This window comes from Corythoichthys intestinalis, chromosome 19 (genome assembly GCF_030265065.1).
Source record: "Corythoichthys intestinalis isolate RoL2023-P3 chromosome 19, ASM3026506v1, whole genome shotgun sequence".
NCBI lineage: Eukaryota > Metazoa > Chordata > Actinopteri > Syngnathiformes > Syngnathidae > Corythoichthys > Corythoichthys intestinalis.
The window spans coordinates 13,397,051-13,420,378 of NC_080413.1; the positions used below are offsets into that span (position 1 = coordinate 13,397,051).

Consider the following 23,328-nt stretch of genomic DNA (forward strand, 5'->3'; position numbering starts at 1 on the left):
CTCCTGTGTCATACTCGCTTGCACCTCCATCACCTTCATTTGTGACCTTGTGGGTGCCACAAAAACTCACCAAGTAAATGTCAAAGAAATACGCTTGAACTGTTTTCATTTTAGATGTTCAATTCCTGGACGCGAGGGTGTAAAATAACATTTCTCAACACTGGTTTCGCCTTCAACGCATCATGGAAAACAAATGGAATGGGTTTTTGCTCACAAGCGGCAGGTAAAAGCAGCGGAATGGCCCTTTAGGCAGCACTTGGGCCCATTAAAACCTCTAGCTTCCATTATCCAGCAGCCATAATGCACCTTCTTATAGAGCACTGCATTAATGGCTCAGCTGCAGGGGTGGTGATGGGGGGTGGGGGGGTGGAAAAGATGATGCTGATGCTGGGACTTGACATCATCGCCTGTGTCGCCCTCCCTCCTTTTCAAGTAAAGTAATCAAAAAAAAAAAAAGACTTCCTGCAGCATTTTTTGTTTGCAAAAGAAGCTGCAGTATCTTATGCTAATGACCTAGATAGCGAACAGCCTCAAATATAGGAAGGGGGGGGGGTGTAAAGGAGGGGATGCTTGGCTGCCTTTTGTGGGGGTCGTGCGTAAAGCCGACGACCACAGAAATCATTCCAATTGAAAATCGTAATTCAAATAATTTTTAATCATGTTAAATAATCAAGTATATTTGAAAGTAGGATGCATATATTATGTACGAGGGCGTGTGCGCATCCTCGTCCAAGTTGCGCATGCACAAGCGCACATTGCGTCTTTTTTTCTTTTTTTTTTTTTTGTCATGCGCAACACTGAAATGGACGTTTAAACATACGTTTAAATAGTTTGATATGTCAATAATTCAAAAATAAAAGTATAGTATACACAATACCTTTCAGGAAAAATGGCGCACATCGATTTTTTTAACCGCACGGAAAGCGAAGTGAGAGGCCGATGCGGGCCGAGTCAGTGTCCGATCATCGAGAGCTTTCGAGCGGCTTTCAGGGTGCGCTACACCCGGTCCTCGGAGCTCTCGTCGGAGGTCCGCTAGCGGGGACCTAGATCCTTTTTTTATGTTGGCGTTACGTCTCCAACCGAGTCCAGGGAAGCTCCTGAGACATTCCAACGAGAATAGTGGATCTTGACATCTTTTAGGAGCGCATGATGCTGCGGCAGGATGAGGATGAAGGATGAGGATGAAGAGCTGGGCGCAGTCAGATGGAGAGAGGATGGGGAGGGGTGGTCCTCTGTTACATCCTCAGCCTCCAGCTTGACTCCCCCTCCCCCCTTGCATCCTCCTCTACAAGCTCAGTGAGGGACCAGTTGTGATTTTCTTTTTTTTTTTTTTTGTCAAAATATGACTAAATAGTCGGTAAATTGACGTTGTGAATGTTCATTGTGATTTATTCAAATGTTCAATGACATTATTTAGTTAAGTCCTGGTCTGCCATTGACGGCGATAGATGTCCCATCTGTTTTGACTTGCCTCCCAATCGAAATTGAATTGACGTCTATCGTCGTCAACATCTCATAATATCTATCCTTGTATGATTGTGTTTTTTGTTTGCATCAAATTTTTTTATGCTGCACTGCTTTGCATCACATTCAGCCTCACGTACAAAAACCCAACTCCATAAGGAATTTGCTCACTTTACTTAATTTTCAGAATAAGTTAACAACATTTCCAAGTTCACGTTTGCATGACGGTAAAATATAGTGTGAATAATTTATCCGGGAAATTTAGTTTTCAAATTGTTTATAGCAACACTTGGTAACTTTTCAGTTTTGGTCGATTTTAGTGATGCCGGTGGACAAAAGCGGTAGTGTTTTGCTTTAAAGTGCCTATGACAGGAAAAAGCATGTTTATTTCATATTTCAGCGGTATTTTATGCTCCTGAATGAAATGGACCGCTTGGATGTGTGTGGAAGCGATCGATTTGTATTTTCAATTTTTTTAATACCGCGCCATGAAAATGAATAACTTCGTTTTTTGAGGAGGAATGAGAATGTTTTTTGCTACACGCCGGCTAAAAGTGCTGCAGGGTTTTGTTGCTGCACCAGTGAGAGGCGTGAGCCTTTTTGGGTTTCAAAAAGTTCCCGTTCACGCCAAGATTGGCCAAAACACGTCCAACAACTGTGGGACCATTAGACTTACGAGAAAGTGAGTAAACATTGTGTTTTGTATTATGTCAAATACTGGGATCATGGCACACGTTTTAATACGGAGGTGGCTTGCATTTTGTGGCTGACAATGCTCCTTGTCCACCGGGAGAGCGCTATACTAGGCTTATGCTTGTGCGGTTCTCCATATTGTCCAGACTTCCAGCCCCCTCTGACCTCTTCGTGTGCCCGGCAATAGACCACTATCCTCGGGTTGAGCTCGGGCAGCTGCGTGCTCCTCCGACGTTGGCCTGTTTTGTACGGCGGTCATTCTCTAGCTGCTTCCCTGGCAAACAAGCTCTCCTGCGGCAGCAAGGGAATGGCGAGCGGTAACTTGCTCGCTGCCGATTAGTGAAGACAATCGACAACCCCGCCACCGTGTGACATGATCCGGGGTAGCTGTCACACCTCCTGGTTTGTTTACGCTCTCCGAAGCCGGGCCATGGAAATGACAAAAGCCAGACTAACTCCGGTGGCATAAAATATTGTCCGGGAGGTACAATAAGTCAATAGTTTTGACCATTATGGAATAATTTTGCCATGTCATACTGAATAAATGCATTTTGAATATTTCATATAGCACAAGATGTTTATTTGTCATGACCATAGATGTTTATTTGTCATGACCATACCATTTATTTAGCAATTGGGGAAAATACTTCGATAAAAAGAATATCCTATAAAAAAAATTGGAGTAGAGAGATTGAAACAGTGATATTTTGCTGCCCTCTTCGTCGCATTTTCCACGTTCTGAATAATTCCCACTCTATGGGCTAAATTCTAAATAAGATGAAATCATGACCCTGCCGCTAGAGCGCTATAATGACAGGCAGGGTTAAAAGGCAGATTAAAAGACTAATTTGTCGTCATCTGCTCTTTGCCAAATTGTTGCATATAGTCGAATTGTCTCAAAATATGATTCTAATTCACATAATAATGCTACTTAAGATTTTTTTACGCTGTCTCAGGCACTTTAAGGAAGACTGCGTTTCCCATGAGGACCAATGCACACCCGCACGATGTTGTAAAATCATTAATCAAAAATCAATCTCGGTCGCATGCAGATGGATTAAATAAGATTTCTGGTTCCAGCGGCTGTGTGAAGGATGAATAGTAATAAGGTAATAAATCCAGTTGTGGCTAAACAATAGCATATGACAGTTAGCAACCGTGTGGCTAAACCCACCACCCCGAGTTCAGTTGGGAGGTGGGTGTCACGCCAGCGAGTGAAAGCCAGGCCAATGTTTATTCTGTATATCTTGGTAGCCTCCCTTTTTTTTTTTACTCCTCAGACAAAACTTTTTGTCTCTTTAGTTGCTCTGCCATCTTTGCAGAATTTGCGCGAAAGCATCGGCTTATGAATGGGGAAACTACATTTGTTGTTTGTTTTTTTTGTGTGTGTGGCAGGGTTCCAGCCACCCTCCTAAATGTTGATTAGTGCAGGCGAAAGCAATGCATATTAATGTTATGAAATATTTTACAAAGGTTGAAAAGATACCTAGTGTTTCTTTAAATAGCAGGTGACTATAAAACTAAGTAACTTGTGCAGTGCTAGGTGTAGGATTTCATTTTCATTGCGGCAGAAGCAGAAGAGGCCAATACTTGACTCGGGAGTCATTTACATGAAAAAAAAAAATCGAGTATTTAATTCTGGTTTTAACGCGCATGTTAGCAGTTATCGTGTTGTAACACCGGAGTTGGGTAAGCAGGTGGCTGATGTTACGTAGCTCTCCACTAAGCTAGCAAAGAAACCCAACTAGCGCCTGTGAGGGAGCGTGATTGTTCCTGGCTGGCCGGGTTTCAATGGTCTCCTCCTCCTTTAGACTACTTATTTGGCGTCATCTTGCCAACAGTCGAATGGGAGACATGGCCTCCAAGATGCAACTACCAAGCCCGGACGCAGCACTGCCCGGCCGGGCCGAGGGTATTAAAGTAGCCGGTGAGTGTCCACTGTTTTAGCTTTAACTTGCTAGCTTCTTGCTGAATTACGACTTTGGCTAAAAGTCAAACAGTTAAACATTTTTTAAAATTGATATAGTTACCCAATACATTTGAAATCCCAACCGCAACCTACAAACTGCCTAAATTGTGTAAAAACTGAGTTATTAAAAAAAAATATATATTAATAATTCGTGTTTGACATGGATGCGCATGCGCGGGCACCATTCGCTTCCGTGGAAACAATATATATATAAAAAAAGGTTACTTTATTTATTCATTTATTTTTTAACTTTTAAAAATATTCATTATCGTTACTTTTGAATTCCTCTGGTGCTTTATTCACCTTTTATTTTATTTCAAGGAGTCCACATTTTCAAAGCATATTCATTTACACAATATATGAATATAAGCAAGACAGCCAAAAGCAATCAAAATGGGCTTTATTGTCATTATACAGAGTACAACAAGCTGTAAAATACATAAAGTGTACCACATAAATCAAAAGTGCAATAAGGCTGAGACAAAAACAGGTTACAGGGTACACAGAAAAATATATATTTGGCGAAAAACACAGACAAGACTGAAAAAGCAGTTTGTGCTCTTGCACTCCTCTTTAAAATAAACTGCTGTATTTTAAGCCAAAAGAACTGTTGTGTTTGATAGGACAATATGGCTACATGCTGCCATAGCAGATTCATGGCGCATTAAGCCCCCGAACTATTTTTAATTTTTCTGTTTTACCCTGGAAACCCCGTTTACAGATGTCGCACAACCGCTTTTGTTTCAACCCAGCCATAAAAAGAAAATAAGTAATTATATTTCAAAATGTCTGTCATTTTTAGCTTATACTTATTAATTGATGTCTAATATTTTGTTTATAAAAAAGAAGACTTCAAAAAATTATTCACTCGCATGTTTTAAACTTTTAAACAGATTACGTCTCAATGAAAAAAAACGGTGTCTGTAAATAAGTCATGGATATCTACCTCATAACTATCGCTTAATTGTATTTTTTTTTTTTTGTTACCGTCGCATTTTCCCCGAAATGTTAGATGACAAATAATCGATCCAAAAAAAGAAAAATTGACCAAAAAATGTTTAAATGGTAAATGTATGAAAAAATCTCGTCCCCTCCTTGATGTCTGCTGTGAGAGAATTTATTCATGCTTAAAACACAACCAATATACATTATATGTTGAATGATTTTGTTATGCTTGCATGAGAACATTATTGCATAGAGTGTCATTGTTAAAATAATCTGTTGTAATCTTTTTGAGTGGGCCTTCTCATAGCCTTGACGATTGTAGACGGAGTCAATATGCCCAAATATGGACTGTTATTTTTCTGTTGTTTTCCAACATGCCCTGAATAAATACAATGTGGCAACTATGGCTTATCAAACTTCTTTCTGGCCACAGCTGGTGATTACAGGTTATAGCTTAAGGTGGTTTTCCCCTATGAGAGATGTTTTTCTGTAACTTGAGATGTTTTTACTAAATTTCAATTCAGTTTCTATGGTGTCAACCCATAAATAGAGGGATGCCCCGTATCTCTCTTTTGTCCACATGCGGAGAGGCACTTTGTGCGTTATTCCGTGTCTGTACCCAAGAACTCTTGTCTTGTACATAAAACCTGCAAAGACAATCCTTGGTTGAGTGTGATTCATTTCTCATCGAGCTATCGAGTTGACACTTGTCTTGGAGTTCAAAGTTGAATTTCCTTGACATCTGCGATTTCTGCATTGTGACCCTTGTTATATTACCATGTTTCACCCATAAAATCTCCCAAAAATCCGGCTGTGGCCATTCACAGCTGTGTCTTGACACTCGGTGATACATGCTACATGGAGTTTTTGGATCCAAACAAGGTAAGATGATATCTCGTTAAAAATAATGGCGTCTTTAATTATGCTCTCTCACCTCCAGTTAGGGTTTTGCTGTTTTAAGAAAAATATTTTTTAAATGCCCTCCTGTTCAAAAATTTTCTTGCCCCAGAAAAGTGAGATTTTAAGCTTTCCAATGATGTATTACTTGTGGATATCGGACAATTTTGAAATTTGGCCTAATTGTGGGTCTCAGAGTGGAACTTCAAGTCACCTGAGTGTTTTCCGCCATATATATGCTACATTAAACTATGCTATAGTGTATTTAGATGTGATTTAAAGGTACTAACCGTTTGAGCACACCTCAGATCTTCAGGAATTTTTTTCCACAGTTGAAGAACATAATAACTAAATGCCGTCTCACCCTGCTTGGTTCTTGTTCTTTGAAAACAAATAGGGATCAAGCAAATCCAGCATGTATTTTCGTCCAAGACCGTTAATTGTTTTGTAGACAAGCAGTAAGATTTTATAGTCTATTGTTTGATTCATTGGAAGCCATTGGAGTGACTTCCTGACCGGTTTAATATGATCTATTTAATATAGCTGCAGCATCTTAAATGTTTTTTTGTTCAGAGCTGTACATATGCCATTGCACTAATCCAATCTGCTAAAAATGAATGCATGGATATGCTTTTCCATGTCTTGTGTAGACAGAAACCCTTTAAATCTGGCTATGTTTTAGGTACTAATAGGCAGATTTAGTGATAAACTTTAGATTGCATTTGAAGTTCAGGTCTGAGTCGGTAATCTTATAGCAGTCAATTATTATATGACTAACTACCAAAAGTTGCTTTACCAAAAAAACAATAAAAAACTCATTACATCTCGAATCAAGGCAACCATAAATTCTCCTTTTTTTTGGTGAAGAAGTTTTATCATTTCATGATCCTACCGATCGATCGGGTCCGATCACGTCATTTTCAAAGTATTGGAATCGGCAAAAAAATATCTGACATGCCTGTTTTTAATATATATATATATATATTTTTTTTTTAATTAAATCGTTTTCTAATTGACATCGTATTAACAGACATAATATGTTGCACTCATCCAGAGTCTTTAGTTTAAGCTTAAGGTAGGGTTATCAAATATATCCCAATGACGGCGGTAATCAATTTTAAAAAAAATGTATCACGTTAAAATATTTAATGCAATTAATGCATGCGATGCACGACCCACTCACGCATTGTCGCACACAATCTGTAATGGCGCCGATTTACCCATATAGAGAGCTAAAAGTCAGTGTGAAATGAGTAGAGTGAATTTTGGCAGCCTTAGGAGCCCTTTTTTAATTGGCTAAAGCCTTACAACCCCTCTCCCTCCGATTAGAAATATCGTGGGAAGCAATGTGGGGAAGCAAGGTACCAATTGATCTTTTCTTAACACCCTATGTTATTTCCCAACGCAGAGAAGATATATCAATTGGTAGCACTATGCACAGTCATGGTTGCTAAAGGCGTGTTACATCATCCCATCATGCATTTGGGCATGGCTACAGTATCATTTATTGAAAGCTCAACAAATACATTAGATGGCAATATTTAGTCACAATATACAAAGTCACAAGTCTTTCTATCCGTGGATCCCTCTCACAGAAAGAATGTTAATGCTATAAATTAGGGCTGCAGCTATCGAATATTTTAGTAATCGAGTAATCGACTGAAAATGCTATCGATTAATCGACTAATCGGATAAAACAAATATATTTTTAGGTGAAGAGCAATTATAAATATACATGAGAAAACAAGACATTTCATCTAATCTTGAACCATTTTCAGTCAATCAATGTCTTTATTTTCGATGTATATTGTTGAAAACAGCCAACAATTGCATCTCAGATGTAACTAGAAAAAAAAAAAAAAGACTAATTCACTGCTTTCACTCAAAAAACTTTTAGATCTTATTAAAAAAAAAAAAAAAAATATATATATATATATATATATATATATATATATATATATATATATATATATATATATATATATATATATATATATAAAATGCCGTTACGCTTGATAACACACATCACTTAAAAGTTGGGATTTTTTCCCACTTGTTTCAATTGAATTTTCTGTAAGTCCTGATAGGATTTTGAGTTTTTGCAGTGTTCAAAATAAATGTATGATACAGGCTGTATTGGAGCACATTAGGGACCAGTGCTACTTGGTGTTTTATCCAGCAATGACTACTGAGCTAAAATTGATAGTTAGCATGATTAAGTTTTTATTTTACACCCTCATCACTCCACAATGCTATGTTATGTTAAAGCCTGTATGTAAGACACGTTAGCCACGCATCGACAGTGGTCATAATTAATTGAAACCTAGCCCTCCGCAGGTCTAACGTTACGTGAGCTAGTAGCGACAGTAACGTTAATCTTATTTATTAGCGCTTAGCGCTCTACTGCTTTAAGATGGCGGCTGTTTACTAACGCTGCCCAGACGCGGCCGAGTCTGTCATTCCGCATCTAGTTCAACATACATGTGATCTCTATGAGACGCATCAGACACTACCTGTACCAACGTAGCATCGTGCGGGCTAGTATTTAGCAACGTCGGCGTCGTTTGTGGCGGCTGTCGGCTGCAGTTAAGTTTTTTTTTTTTCCTTCTTCCTCTCCGCACGTGACAGCGCGTTGTCCCGCATTAAAAGTAGTCCGAGCAAAACGTGATGCTTAGAGCTGTCAAAATAAACGATTACTCGAGGTGAATAAAATTACTCGGATCAGTTTTTAAACTCGAGTAACTCGAGTTGCTCGAGTACTCGTTTCAGCTCTACTATAAATGCCATCTTGAGGATTTATTGTCATAATAAACAAATACTGTACTGTATGTTGAATGTATATATTCGTCCGAATTTTATTCATTTTTTCCTTAATGCATTGCCAAAATACTCAAACTAAAACGATCGGGATCGGATCGGGAGCAAAAAAACATAGTTGGAACAACCCTTCTATTCATTCCTATTTGGGTGTGGTGCCTCGGTGTTCAATGGATTGGACGCCTGTTGCCGTTAATGGCAGCGAACGAGTTAAGAGCCGTTAGGCCATAGTGATCAATTGTATCATAATATTGCGTGACAAAAACGTCCATCTGCTTATACAGGATGTACTTTTATTTTTAGTATTGGAAATGGGAGATAGCGTGTGTAGGCAACATGAAGACTGGTCGCAGCTTGAATCTGGCAGCCGTCGGTTCCAATTGGCACCACAGCGTTCCCCTCTTCAGTATGAGTGGCTCTGCCGAGTGTTGGCGCTCCTTGAATAGATGTGCACTGGCATCGCAGCCGGAACAGAAGAGCATCTATTTATCTGCATTTTGCCTTTGACAAGGCAGGATATGGCTTCAATAGGGTGCGCTTTTGCACAGCGACGCAGCATTGTGGATTTAAATTGACTCAGGGGTGTGAGTTGTTTTTTAAAAGACTGAGCCAAATTGAGCTATGTATATTTTATTCGATGAGTCCACCAATCAGCTTGTATAGAAATCAAGCTATGTACTGTTGTTTTACTCTGGGAACCACGTTATAACAGTGCATTGGAACCAGAAAGTTTACCTTTAGAAATGTTGAACTATGAATTAGTGCTGCAACGATTAATCGATTAACTCGAGTATTCGATTAGAAACAAGATTCAAATTAAATTTTGCTGCTACGAGTATTCGTTTAAAGTGGCATTGTAATGGTTTTGAAAGGTTTGCATTTAGTTGTATTGATTTGGGTGGATACACTGTCCTCTAGTCTGCCTCATTTTACACGGCAGAATCCAGCTGCTCCCTGTTAAGACCAACATAAGCTTAGTTTTGTGTAAGCTAATGTTTTTTTTTTTGTTCCTCAATGCATACGTAGTTTCGTTTATAGATATATTTAGCTGTTCTTTTGTAGGAATATGTGTCTTATAGCATTTAAGCTAGCGGACTTTTGCAGTGTAAGTTAGCCAATTGTTCTTTTGTTGTTTATAGATCCTCATTTATTTATTTTTCATACCGTTTGAGGATGAGGTCAGGTATTTTAATTTTTGATGTTCCTTATCCGATTACTCGATTATTCGAACTAACTAGTTCATCGATTAATCAACTACTAAAATAATCGATAGCTGCAGCCCTACTATGAATATTATGTAACTATGAAACTGCATCAGTGGGTACACTTTTATTCTGATTAAAAGCCTGACCGGAATAAAATGCTTCATGTACACACCCCATTCGGAATATCCAGCCTGTTCCGATCAAGATTCTATTCCGAACGTTTGTCCCGATTGAAAATCCGATCGGCACACCTGAAAAAAACTTCCTTACCTGTGACGTCAGTATATTTTAGTTTCTGTCACCCCGGAAGCTTGTAGAAGCAGACTAAATTGGTCTGTATCTGAGATGAACACGTTGCTTGAGATGTTAAAAAATCTTAAAATTGACTTCTGAATGGAAAAAATAGACAGAGTAATGCTAACATTTAATGCCTAAATAGACGGCGCGATGTTTCATTTCATGGAAGTCAGACCTATTCATTCATCTACAACAGGGGTGTCCAAACTTTTTGCAAAGGGGGCCAGATTTGGTGTTGTAAAAATGTAGGGGGCCGACCTTGGCCGGCCTTCTTTTACGCAGAACAATATATTTAAGCAAATTTTTGCAAGCCATTCTGTGTGTCACATTTGCTTTATTATTTTTTAAAATTAATAATTTCAACAATCTCGCAACTAGCCTTTTTGGCGTTCTCTTTTGACTCTCGGGCTCCTGCGAAATACTGCTGCTGTGTAATTAAACTAGCTTCAAGTTGCTTCAATTTCTCGCTGCGTTTCTTCCCTGTAATCTTGTCGTACATGTAAGCCATAGGCGGAGTTTGAGGGTTTTGAAAACTTTTGAGTTTGGGGCAGGGAGGGCATAATATGTTGATGACCCCAAAACGCAGTGTCAGCAATCAAATTAACTTACAACAATATTTAAATTAACAAGTTGACAATGAACGTTTTTTGTTTCCCATACTCTTGAGGGGAATTCTAAATCAGGCTGCTTACGCTATACTTTTCGCCAAGATCGTCATCCATTGTGTCGTGCCAATGTAGTTACCCCAGTCAAAAATTGTATCCCCTGGGCGGAGTCATATGGAGGTAGATTTGGGTCTTTATTATTCAATTAAAAAAATGTCACTTCAATTAAAAAAAAAAAAAAATGTGTTTGAATGCAAAAATAAATTTGAAACTCAAAAAACAAAAAAAATGCATGCAAAAGCTCATTTTGTTTGATTAATTTTTATTTTATTATTATTTTTTGATTGAAGTCCATTTTTTTTTAATTGAAGTAATGTTGATTTGTGTTTGGGCCACCTTTTGGCTCGGACATTTTTCTCTTTATTATTCAATCAAAAAATAAGTTGCTTCAAAAAACTAGATTTTCAAAAAAAAAAAAAATCAATTAAAATAAGAAAATTTTCAATCATATAAAACATGATTAAAAAAATTTGCATTTGAACACTTAATTTTTCATTGAAAAAGTTTTCTTTGATTGAAGCAATCCTTTTTGTGTTTGGGCCATATTATGATTAGGACATTTGTGTCTAAATCATTCAATCCCCAAAAAAGTTGCTTCAATCAAAAAAAAAAATTCAAACAAAGAAAAAAAATCATTTTTAAAAGTCTTTTTTTCTCTAATATATGTATATATATATATATATATATATATATATATATATATATTCAAATATATGCAAAGCAAATGACTGTCTAAGGTGCTTGAAAAATAATTTCGACCCATTATAAAAATGTTTTTTGTTCATTTCATTCATATTTGTTGCAGTTTTATTGCTTTACAACTTTTATATACTGTATATATAGGAAAGTCAATTACATGTAATGACACTTTTCGGCCCCTTAAAATCCGCTTATGATGTCAGCGTGTCTTGTTTGGTAATATCGCCTCACAGTGAACTCTTTAAAAACAACCACTGTCTCTTTGCAAATGAGGCAGACACAGTTGTTGTGTATTTTAGTGAAGAAATAGTCCAATTTCCACCTATCCTTGAGGCGTCGGCCGTCGCAGTCAACTTTTTTATTTGTTGATTGTCGCCATTTTAGAAAATTGGAATTAAAGGGTCACGAGGGGTAATGTTGCTTAGAGTGCTGCTGCCTATTAGTGGGTAAATGAGGAGCAGCATTTAGTGTGTAAGCTACTTCATATGCTGGTAGCAGTACTGCTGACCAATTTATTAAGCCTGTGTGCGGGCCAGACGTTATTGATTTTATGACAGAGGCTGGTGGCCGGATGAAATTTGACCACGGGCCGCTTTTTGCCCCCGGGCAGGACTTTGGACATGTCTGATCTACAACAACAAGAGAATGCACCAAAATGCAAATGGTAATTTTTTGTTCTTAACTGAACATTTTTGCGAAAACTAAAAAATAAAAAAGTTAAAAAATAAGATTCATCATAAACATTTTTTTTAAAAAAACAAAAAACTTAGCCTCTAACCTTATTTACTATAATTACGACAGGACATGAAGGCAGCATCAATCTGTGCCCGTTTAATAAATTGTTCTGACTGACGTTCTGATGCATGAACACACAAATCCTAATATTTTTAGTATCTATGAAAACGGTGCATCCGATCATAATTTTAATCTGAATAGTAATCGGATTAAGGAAATTTTGTCCATGTAAAAACATAGCCAGTGTTTTCTAAAGCAAAAGCAGTTGTTTGATGGAAGCAGAGGATGATCTTTGTAATCAATCGAAATTTGACATTTCCAGTGACTAGGGAGATATGCTTTTTTTGAAGAGGTGGTGAATAAATATTGTTGAGGTAATTATCGAGGTTTGATTGATTAAATGTTTGCTTGGTTGGTTGATTGAATATTTGCTTGTGCTCATATATACCATAAATAATACATATTGCCATATTTTTCTTACTTATATAACCAGTAAATGATTATTGCTTGCTATACCAGGTTGTAGTATAATGCTTAAGTGTTACAAAGGGTAAAAGAGGGTCGGGATGAGAACTATTTTGCCTCATGGCCGCACCATGGCTAACTAGACCTTCTGAGGCATCCTCAGCACCTGGCGTCTGGACTTTCGTCTAGACCTCCGAGGACAATTTTCCATCCGAGGACATCTTCCATGGCCGCAGCGTTGCATAACTGAAGTGTCTGGATTATTTTGACTGTTTATATGATTGTAATGACTGTTTACATAAGCTCTTGCCTCCACATGTGTATTCACTTAGTTCCACCTACATGCACATACATAGCCAATCGAAAACCACATGGGTGTCTCCAGCTTGCTCTTCCATCCCTTAGGGCGGCATCCATTTTGTTTAGGACAAACCCCTAAATAAAATACCAAGGAGGGTTTTTTTCTTTAGATCAATTTGGGTGACTCACGAGTCACATTTTTGTTCTCCTTGGCCAAGAAAACTGAGTGTCTTCTCTCCTTATTTTTGGGTAATTTTACAATGTCTACCTAAGGATCTATTTTTATACTTGACAAATATATATTTTTTTTAATCCTTTTTTAAAAAAAAAAAAAAACATTTTCAAGCATAGTGGTCACTGCACTGGACAACTAGGTAATTATTTCCGATCATGCCTATAGAGTTATAAAAACACTTGAGGAAAGAATCCAGATTTATCATAATTAGTACATGAAAGGGTTAAAAATAATTATTTATTTATTTTTCTTCTTTTTTAAATTTAAAACAGATGAATAAAGATAATGAGATAGGTAAATACGAAACAGAATTGTTATTAGGGCTACAGCTATCAGTTATTTTAGTAGTAAATTAATCGATGAACTAGTTCGAATAATCGGGTAATCGGATAAGGAACATGAAAAATTAAAATACCTGGGATGAGCCTCAAACGGTATAAAAAATAAATAAATGAGGATCTATGTACAAACAAGAACAATTGGCTAACTTTCACAGCAAAAGTCCGTTAGCTTAAATGCTGTAAAATACTAACCTTTTTTTTTTTTAAACAATGCTCCTAACAAATGGTTTAGACTCATATTCCCACAAAAAACGACTAAATTTACCTATAAACTAAATTACAAATGCATTAAAAAAATTTAACCCAAAAAAAACTCAGCTTACGTCGGTCTTAACAGGGAGCAGTTGGATTCAGCCATGTGAAATGAGGCAGACCAGAGGGCAGTGTTTACACCCTAATCTATGTAGCTAAATGTGAACACTTTCAAAATAAACCATTACAATGCCACTTTAATTAAACAGATAGTCTAAGCAACAAAATTTAGTTCGAATATTTTTTTCTTATCGAATACTCGAGTTAATTGATTAATCGTTGCAGCACTAATTGTTATATTTTAATTTTTTGTTTCTTTAAATCTAATCGAATTTATTCATATAGCCCTTTACAAAAACTTGAGGTCCTCAGTCCTTTACTACAGAACAAAATATAGTACATGATAAATAAAAGGTAGGAGAGTACTATACAATATAATTGAGAGGGGGAAAATTCCAACAAATAAAACAGACAAAATTCGAACACATTAAAACCGTAAAAAAAAAAAAAAGGCTACCCTAGTCGGAGAAAAGGTTTGTCTAAAAAAGTGGGTCTTTAAACATGTTCTAAAAAGGCCCAGATTAGTGATTATACACAGAGATGGGGAGTAATATGTTGCATTTATTTCGTTACATTTACTTGAATAACTTTTGGAGAAAAATGTGGACACTCATGCTCTTTGGACGAATGATGCTTTGTTAATGTAATTTCTTTCTCTCGTGGGAATTCCCCCTTTTTTTTTCTATTTCTTTGGCTTAATGTGGTGATGTAATAGGTTATAGGACAGTATGATAGTAACAGTTTACAGTGGGGCAAACAAGTATTTAGTCAACTACTAATTGTGCATGTTCTCCCACTTGAAAATGTTAGAGAGGCCTGTAATTATCAACATGGGTAAACCTCAACCATGAGAGACAGAATGTGAAAAAACAAACAAACAGAAAATCACATTGTTTGATTTTTAAAGAATTTATTTGCAAATCATGGTGGAAAAAAGGTATTTGGTCAATACAAAAAGTTAATCTCAATACTTTGTTATGTACCCTTTGTTGGCAATAACCGAGGCTAAACGTTTTCTGTAACTCTTCACAAGCTTTTCACACACTGTTGCTGGTATTTTGGCCCATTCCTCCATGCAGATCTCCTCTAGAGCAGTGATGTTTTGGGGCTGTTGTTGGGCAACATGGACTTTCAACTCCCTCCACAGATTTTATATGGGGTTGATATCTGGAGACTGGCTAGGCCACTCCAGGAGCTTGAAATGCTTCTTAGGAAGCCAATCCTTTGTTGCCCTGGCTGTGTGTTTGGGATCATCGTCATGCTGAAAGACCCAGCCACGTCTCATCTTCAATCCCGTTGCTGATGGAAGGAGATTTTCACTCAAAATCTCTCGATACATGGCCCCATTCATTCTTTCCTTTACACTGATCAGTCGTCGTGGTCCCGTTGCAGTAAAACAGCCACAAAGCATGATGTTTCCACCCCCGTACTTCACAGTGGGTATGGTGTTCTTCGGATGCAATTCAGTATTCTTTCTCCTCCAAACACGAGACCCTGTGTTTCTACCAAAAAGTTCTATTTAGGTTTCATCTGACAATAAAACATTCTCGCAGTCCTCTTCTGGATCGTCCAAATGCTCTCTAGCGAACCGCAGACGGGCCTGGACGTGTACTTTCTTCAGGAGGGGGACACGTCTGGCAGTGCAGGATTTGAGTCCCTGGTGGAGCATTGTGTTACTGATAATAGCCTTTGTTACTGTGGTCCCAGCTTTCTGTCGGTCATTCACTAGGTCCCCCCGTGTGGTTCTGGGATTTTTGCTAACCGTTCTTGTTATCATTTTGACGCCACGGGGTGAGATCTTGCATGGAGCCCCAGATCGAGGGAGATTATCAGTTGTCTTTTATGTCTTCCGTTTTCTAATAATTGCTCCCAAAGCTTATTTATTTACACCAGCATTTTACCTATTGCAGATTCAGTCTTCCCAGCCTGGTGCAGGTCTACAATTTTGTCCTTCGATAGCTCTTTGGCCTTGGCCATAGTGGAGTTTGGAGTGTGACTGACTGAGGTTGTGGACAGGTGTCTTTTTTACAGATAATGAGTTAAAACCGGTGCCATTAATACAGGTAACGAGTGGAGCCTTGTTAGACCTCGTTAGAAGAAGTTAGACCTCTTTGACAGCCAGAAATCTTGCTTGTTTGTAGGTGACCAAATACTGATTTTCCACTCTAATTTGGAAATAAATTCTTTAAAAATCAAGCAAGGTGATTTTCAGTTTTTCCCTCATTTGTCTCTCATGGTTGAGGTTTACCCATGTTTACAATTACAGGCCTCTCTCATCTTTTTAAGTGGGAGAACTTTCACAATTGGTGGTTGACTAAATACTTATTTGCCCCACTGTATACTGTAGATCAGACATCGTAAGCAATTACTCACAATGCTATTTATTACTTCGAGTATTGTTTTCACCAAATACTTTTTTACTTGGACTTGATGACTACTTTTACTTGAGTAATATAGTTTTGAAGTAACGCTACTCTTACTTAAGTCAATTTTTTGGCTACTCTACCCACCTCTGATTACAGTATATACCATAATTTTCGGACTATAGGGCGCTTCTGGCTATAAGTCACCACCCACCAAATTTGACACGAAAGCAACATTTGTTCATAGATAAATCGCACTGGACTATAAGCCGCAGCTGTCTTCACTGTTTTATGGGATATATATACATCAAAAGATATTAACCAGTAACACTTGGTATTTGACAGCGGCATCATAAAACTGTCATAAGACCAAATAAACAACCATGAAGCTTCGAACCAATTGGCTGCAAAGCTTCATTTGGCCATCAGCTGTTCCCTTCGTGGAGACAGTCAACCTCTGCTGCAACCTGCTATCAACACTGTTGTCATCCAAAATACCTCCTAGCATGCATTGCAGTGCTACAGATGTAGCAATCAAAATTCATGTTTTGTGCTAATAATTATTTCTTCAGTCACTGTTCCAGTTGTTTCATTAATTGCTAGTTACAGTATTTGGTAACGCTTTATTTGACAGTGGTGTCATAAGACTGTCATAAAACCATCATAATTATGAAATGACACTGTCATAAGCATTAATAAATGCCATTAACGGATGTCTTTTAGTGTCATTCAGCAAATTATCTCACTTTTGAATGTATGTAAAAGATCCAAGCTGGACATAAATGGAGTTAGTGACATAATTTGCTGGATGACACTTAGTGACATCTGTCATAAGCATTAAGTAATACCCATGAAAGTGTAATGTCATAATTATGACAGTTTTATGACAGTCTTATGACGCCACTGTCAAATAAAACGTTAGCTATTAACCCAAATAAATCAACAAATAAGCTGCACTCGACTATAAGCCGCAGGATTCAAAATTAGGGAAAAAAGTAGCGGCTTATAATATGAAAATTACGTCATATAAAGGTGAATGTATTATATTAAGGCGCTTAAAAATGTAAAATCCACCATTAATTACTGATTAATTTGATAATCAACTGCTTGTCGACATTTTGAGTGGGGGGCAAGAAGAGGCAGTAAAACAGGCTGAAATCCGGTAACGTATAATCTACTTTCTCGTATCCTTCCTCAGCCAAACACCACGTGAACGGCAACAAAACTGTGCAACCGTTCCCGGAAGATGTGCAGACAGCCATGTTTGGTGTGTATCAGTGATGCAAAGTTCAATCAGTTCAGCCCTACAATTATTTCAGGTATGTTTCTGAACGTTTTTGGCTTTGTGTTTTGTGGCATTCCACAGGGATGGGCTGCTTCTGGGGCGCAGAAAGGAAATTTTGGACTCAGAAGGGTGTTTATTCCACTCAAGTTGGCTATGCCGGAGGGTATACACCCAACCCTACCTACGAGGAAGTTTGCACAGGTACATAGAAACACACGCTTTTGTTTTTACTATACTCATTCATTCATTTTCCATGCCGCTTTTCCTCTATATTATGCAACTTTATTGTTACTTTGACATCGTGTTCAGGCAAGACGGGCCACAACGAGGTAGTCCGGGTGGTCTTCTACCCAAATCAGATTTCCTTCGCCAATCTGCTCAAGGTGTTCTGGGAAAGCCACAACCCAACACAAGGTAGAGTATGCTCTTGAAATTTGGCACATTGTTTTATTATTTAAAATCCATCAAAGTTTTAACATTTTTACTTGATAATGATCATGTTTTTACATTATAGTTTTCAAATTTTTACACGGTTCATATGTTTACATAATTATCGGATTTTTACATGATGTAGATCACGTTTTTACATAATAATGTTTTTACACAAGTTATTGCATCTTCACATTATATTATCATGTTACTTTTTACATTACAATTAGCACATTTTAGAGGATATTTATCAAGTTTTTAAGCTTTATCATGTGTTTAGATGATAAGGACATCATGATAAAAAGATGCTTTTAAATGATAATCCTGTATTTGCATGGTAGTTATGTTATTACGTTGTAAAAATCACTTTTTTAAATGATAATATTATTGTAAACACATGATATTGGAATTTTTTTGTGGCAGAAATACGCTTCCGTATAAAATGACAAATAAAAATAAATGTGTATTTTGTGTTTTTTCAAGTTATCTCGCGGAATTTGCAGCCAAATCGAAAGCAACTTTTTGAATGGGTCAGCAAGAGTGGATCAAGACTTACACTAACAGCTATTTAAAATTCAAAAACACAAAACCTTTCATGTCGCGGGGAACCAACATGTACTATTTCAAATAAATGAAGAAAGAAGAAAATATTTGCCAATTAAAAGACTCAAAAAAGAGGATCATGACAATTTTGATGTCTCTAAATGGTTCAACTTTGGCTAACTATTTCACTTTGGCTCACAGATTGGCAAACAATCGCTGAAACTAATATTAGCCTGAATGATTGTAGCTTGTTATTTAATGATTAATTGAAAAAAACGTCTGCAAAAACACTTAACTTAGATATCAAAATATCAATTAAGAGCTAGAGTTGTCCGATAACCAATATCCCGATGTTGTCCAACTCCAAAAATCCGATACCGATATCAAACCGATGCAGATACAGTGGGGAGAACAAGTATTTGATACACTGCCAATGGGAAAACCCATTGGCAGTGTATCAAATACTTCTTCTCCCCACTGTATATGTGGTAGTGGACTTAACATATTATGGCTAATTGTATTGTGTTGCCCCACTGCACGTTTTAATAATGATAAATGTAACAATTTCAAAGTTTTCCAAATGAAATACTTTCTGTGAAAAATGAAGAGATGGACTTCAACTAAAGTTGTAGAAAAAGTGCCAAAATAATGTCCCAAAGATATGAGGAAAGATAAATACATCATCTTTACACCAGTTACCACAAAGAGACACTAGAGGGCGACCAAAGCATTACAAATACAGTTAGGCCATCATAGGACATGCCAATGTAATAACCGTTCCCCAAGATGCATTATGCCGGGGTTTTGCACAGATTTGTCGTTGTAATTTTGTGTTTTATTACTTTTTTTAGTGACTAGTTCTTTCTGGTGACGAAATAGTTATATGTGATAAATTAACATTAAGTGTTCATTTTATTTTTTTCTTTCCCTCAAAAAAAAAGGAGGGGGGAGTGTATCAATAATCGTTTTATAATCGAATCGGAGCCTCTGAATCGTAATCGAATCGTTAGGTGCTCAACGATTCTCAGCTCTACTGTCAAACGATTAAAAATTTTAATCGAGTTAATTACAGCTTAAAAATTAATCGTAATTTATCGCAGTTCAAACTGTCTATAAAATATGCCATATTTTTCTGCAAATTATTGTTGGAATGGAAAGATAAGACACACGACGGATATATACATTCAACATACGGTACATAAGTACTGTATTTGTTTATTATAACAATCAACAAGATGGCATTAACATTATTAACTTTCTGTTAAAGCGATTCATGGATAGAAAGACTTGTAGTTCTTAAAAGATAAATGTTAGTACAAGTTATAGAAATTTTACATTAAAACCCCTCTTAATGTTTTCGTTTTAATAAAGTTTGTAAAATTTTCAATAAAAAAAAACAAAACTAGTAGCTCGCCATTGTTGATGTCAATAATTACACAATGCTCATGTGGTGCTGAAACTCATAAAATCAGTCGCACCCAAGCGTCAGCAGAGGGCGACAAAACACCGAAAAACACAAGTAACAAGTGGATATTACACTGTGCTGTCATTTTAATCTGTTTGAGCGGGGCATGTGCGTTAAATGCGTCAAATATTTTAACGTGATTAATTAAAAAAAATAATTACCGCCCGTTAACGCGATAATTTTGACAGCCCTAGTAAAAAAGGATGCAAGAATTTACAAATTTAACTCATCGGCTGCCCGAGACTGCAATACATTTGGACTTTACAGTAAAATGAAGTCAATGTGTTTTTGGTGTGCATATTCAGGTATGCGTCAAGGCAACGACAGTGGTACGCAGTACCGCTCGGGTATCTACACCAACACCCAGCAGCAGCTCGATGAGGCGCTCGCTTCCCGTGATGAATACCAGAAGGTACGCACGTTTTTTTCCTGCGACTCCATTTTCCCGAACTAGCGCACGTTTTTTCGCTGACTGTATCGCGCTCTTGGATCGTTTAGTCATGCCTTGGTGTCAAATTGATAAGAAATAAGTGGTGAGCATCTCTATTCGCCGTCTTATTTTTTTCTTACCAGATTGTCCAACCCCTCCTCCCATAAATCCCCCCTCCCATCTGTGTGTGTATGTATGTGTGTGTGAGCAGTTGGCCCAAAGCAAACACACGCAAAATCTTGCCAAACCATCTGGGTCATAAATCTGTCTCGCGCTAAAGTCGCACGAGTTGCAAAACTAACACAAGAAGATGCACACACACAAAATGTTCTTGGATGCTTTTATTTGAGATTTTTTTTAATTTTCAGGTGCCGAACTTCTCATGTGTGTGACATTCTCGCTGACGTTGTGTTAAATTTTTGCGGGTTTTTGTTTGTTTGTGTTGAAGTCAGAAGGGAAAAATGTTCCAAATCACCAAAATAATAATTAAAAAAAGAGACCATCAAACACAACTTAACTATTTCCCTGCCATTGACAGTGATAGACGTCCTACCCATTTGAACTGGGAGGGTTGGCAGTGACTATTCGCTGTCAGCCTTCCCAATTCAAATGGATTGGACGTCTATCGCCGTCAATGGCAGCCAATTGTTGCGCAGGTTCTGACTAAAGAGGGTTTCAGAAGCATCACCACTGAGATCGCGGGTGACAAAACCTTCTACTACGCCGAGGACTACCACCAGCAGTACCTCAGCAAGAACCCCAACGGCTACTGCGGGTTGGGCGGGACCGGAGTCTCCTGTCCAATAGGAATCAAGGCGAAGGCTTAGACAACCAATTGCAGCAAAGCTAAAATTACCGATTAACCGATTTTTTTAAATTTAAATTTAGGATTTTATGGGCACGACTTGAAATACAATTCACATTTTTATCCAAAACATTATTTTAAAATAATAAAGTGGTGCCTTCAGAAAAATTTTCAAAAAAAAACAAACATTTTACACAACTATCGAGCTGTCAGTGAAAAGTAACAGCACTCAACGCCACCAGAGGGCAGCAGAGGATCATCTTCCAGCTCCATCGTTGGTATGAATGAGTCGCTCCTCTTCTCGTAAATATTACAACGCTGGTTTAAATGCTTAACTTTTGGCAGTGGCTGTAATTTGTACATGTGTCGTCAACGTAATAATTATCAGCGTGAATGATGAAACTGGTATTGAAAGACGGAGACGACATGTACTGTACTACATAAGTATTACTACGCATGATACATAAATCACTGTCATTTACTGCAATGTAAATGCCCCAAAAATGATATGAGATTTATGAGGTGTAAAAGTCAGCCAAAGGAACGAGTTAGACGAGTTTTTGTCTTGTTACCACGCTGGTTTCCATTCGGTGTCACAGTCATATTGTTCCGACCAGAAGTCGCGTACGAGTGGAAAACGCTGGTCATAAATGTTCATTCCTAGCAAATGAAATCACTTTTATATGTTATATAAGACAATATTTACGCTTAATGTGTTCAGAAACTATCACGTTAACGTTATTTTAGACGCCGAATTCAACATCGTGTTTTCGGTCCATCAGAAAAATGTGTCCGAGTGGAAAATTAAGTAAATTATTTACCGCAAAAAAGTAACATTTTCTTACAAAACAGCATTAAAATGTCAATTTTATCAAACTCCAGTGATTACATCCAATTACATTGGAATTCAAAGTTATGGGAAAAAATAAGACTGGAAATTTTGACGAAAGTTAGCACACTGACGTCACAAAATTGTTTTTATATTTTCATTAAAAATGTTTTTAATTGGTAAGGGAACTTTATTTGCAGAGTACAATTTAACAAGGCAATTCAACGTGCTGTACATTACATGAACATCGGCAAGACAAGGACAAATTGAATTTAAAAAATGATACAAAATGTGAAAAAAGAAAACATGATGACGACATAATTTGGGGGGGGGGGGGGGGTTAGTTATCACATTTGCTGTCAGCATTTCCCAGTCCGGATTGATTGGACGCCTAGCGCCGTCAATGGTACTGAAAGATGAGCATACATAGCCAGTCCTCCTAATTTAAAGGAATTTATATATGTAAATATTAATAAATATTAATATAAATACAGTAGTGGGGCAAATAAGTATTTAGTCAACCACTAATTGTGCAAGTTCTCCCACCTGAAAATATTAGAGAGGCCTGTAATTGTCAACATGGGTAAACCTCAACCATGAGAGACAGTATGTGGGGGGGGGGGGGGGGGGGGGTCACATTGTTTGATTTTTAAAGAATTAATTTGTATTTGGTCAATACCAAAAGTTCACCGCAATACTTTGTTATGGACCCTTTGTTGGCAATAACACAGGCCAAACGTTTTCTGTAACTTTTCACAAACTTTTCACACACTGTTGCTGGTATTTTGGCCCATTCCTCCATGCAGATCTCTTCAAGAGCAGTGATGTTTTGTGGCTGTCATTAGGCGACACGGGCTTTCAACTCCCTCCTCACCCCGTGGCGTCAAAATGATAACAAGAACAGTGGGCAAAAATCCCAGAACCACACGGGGGACCCTAGTGAATGACCTACAGAGAGCTGGGACCATAGTAACAAAGGCTACGATCAGTAACACAATGCGCCGCCAGGGACTCAAATCCTGCACTGCCAGACATGTCCCCCAGATGAAGAAAGTACACGTCCAGGCCCGTCTGCGGTTCGCTAGAGAGCATTTGGATGATCCAGAAGAGGACTGGAAGAATGTGTTATGATAGATAAAA

At 37.6% G+C, this 23,328-nt stretch overlaps 1 protein-coding gene across 1 annotated transcript; it reads left to right on the forward strand.

The window, feature by feature from the left end:
* The first annotated feature begins 3,695 nt into the window (after positions 1 to 3,695).
* msraa (methionine sulfoxide reductase Aa) lies at positions 3,696 to 21,425 on the forward strand. Its single transcript, XM_057822284.1, has 6 exons — positions 3,696 to 4,084; positions 17,601 to 17,669; positions 17,769 to 17,888; positions 17,997 to 18,101; positions 20,430 to 20,536; positions 21,211 to 21,425. Exons 1-6 carry the CDS (start codon positions 3,949 to 3,951, stop codon positions 21,379 to 21,381), a joined length of 708 nt encoding a protein of 235 aa, XP_057678267.1. The 5' UTR covers positions 3,696 to 3,948; the 3' UTR covers positions 21,382 to 21,425.
* Positions 21,426 to 23,328: the final 1,903 nt, after the last annotated feature.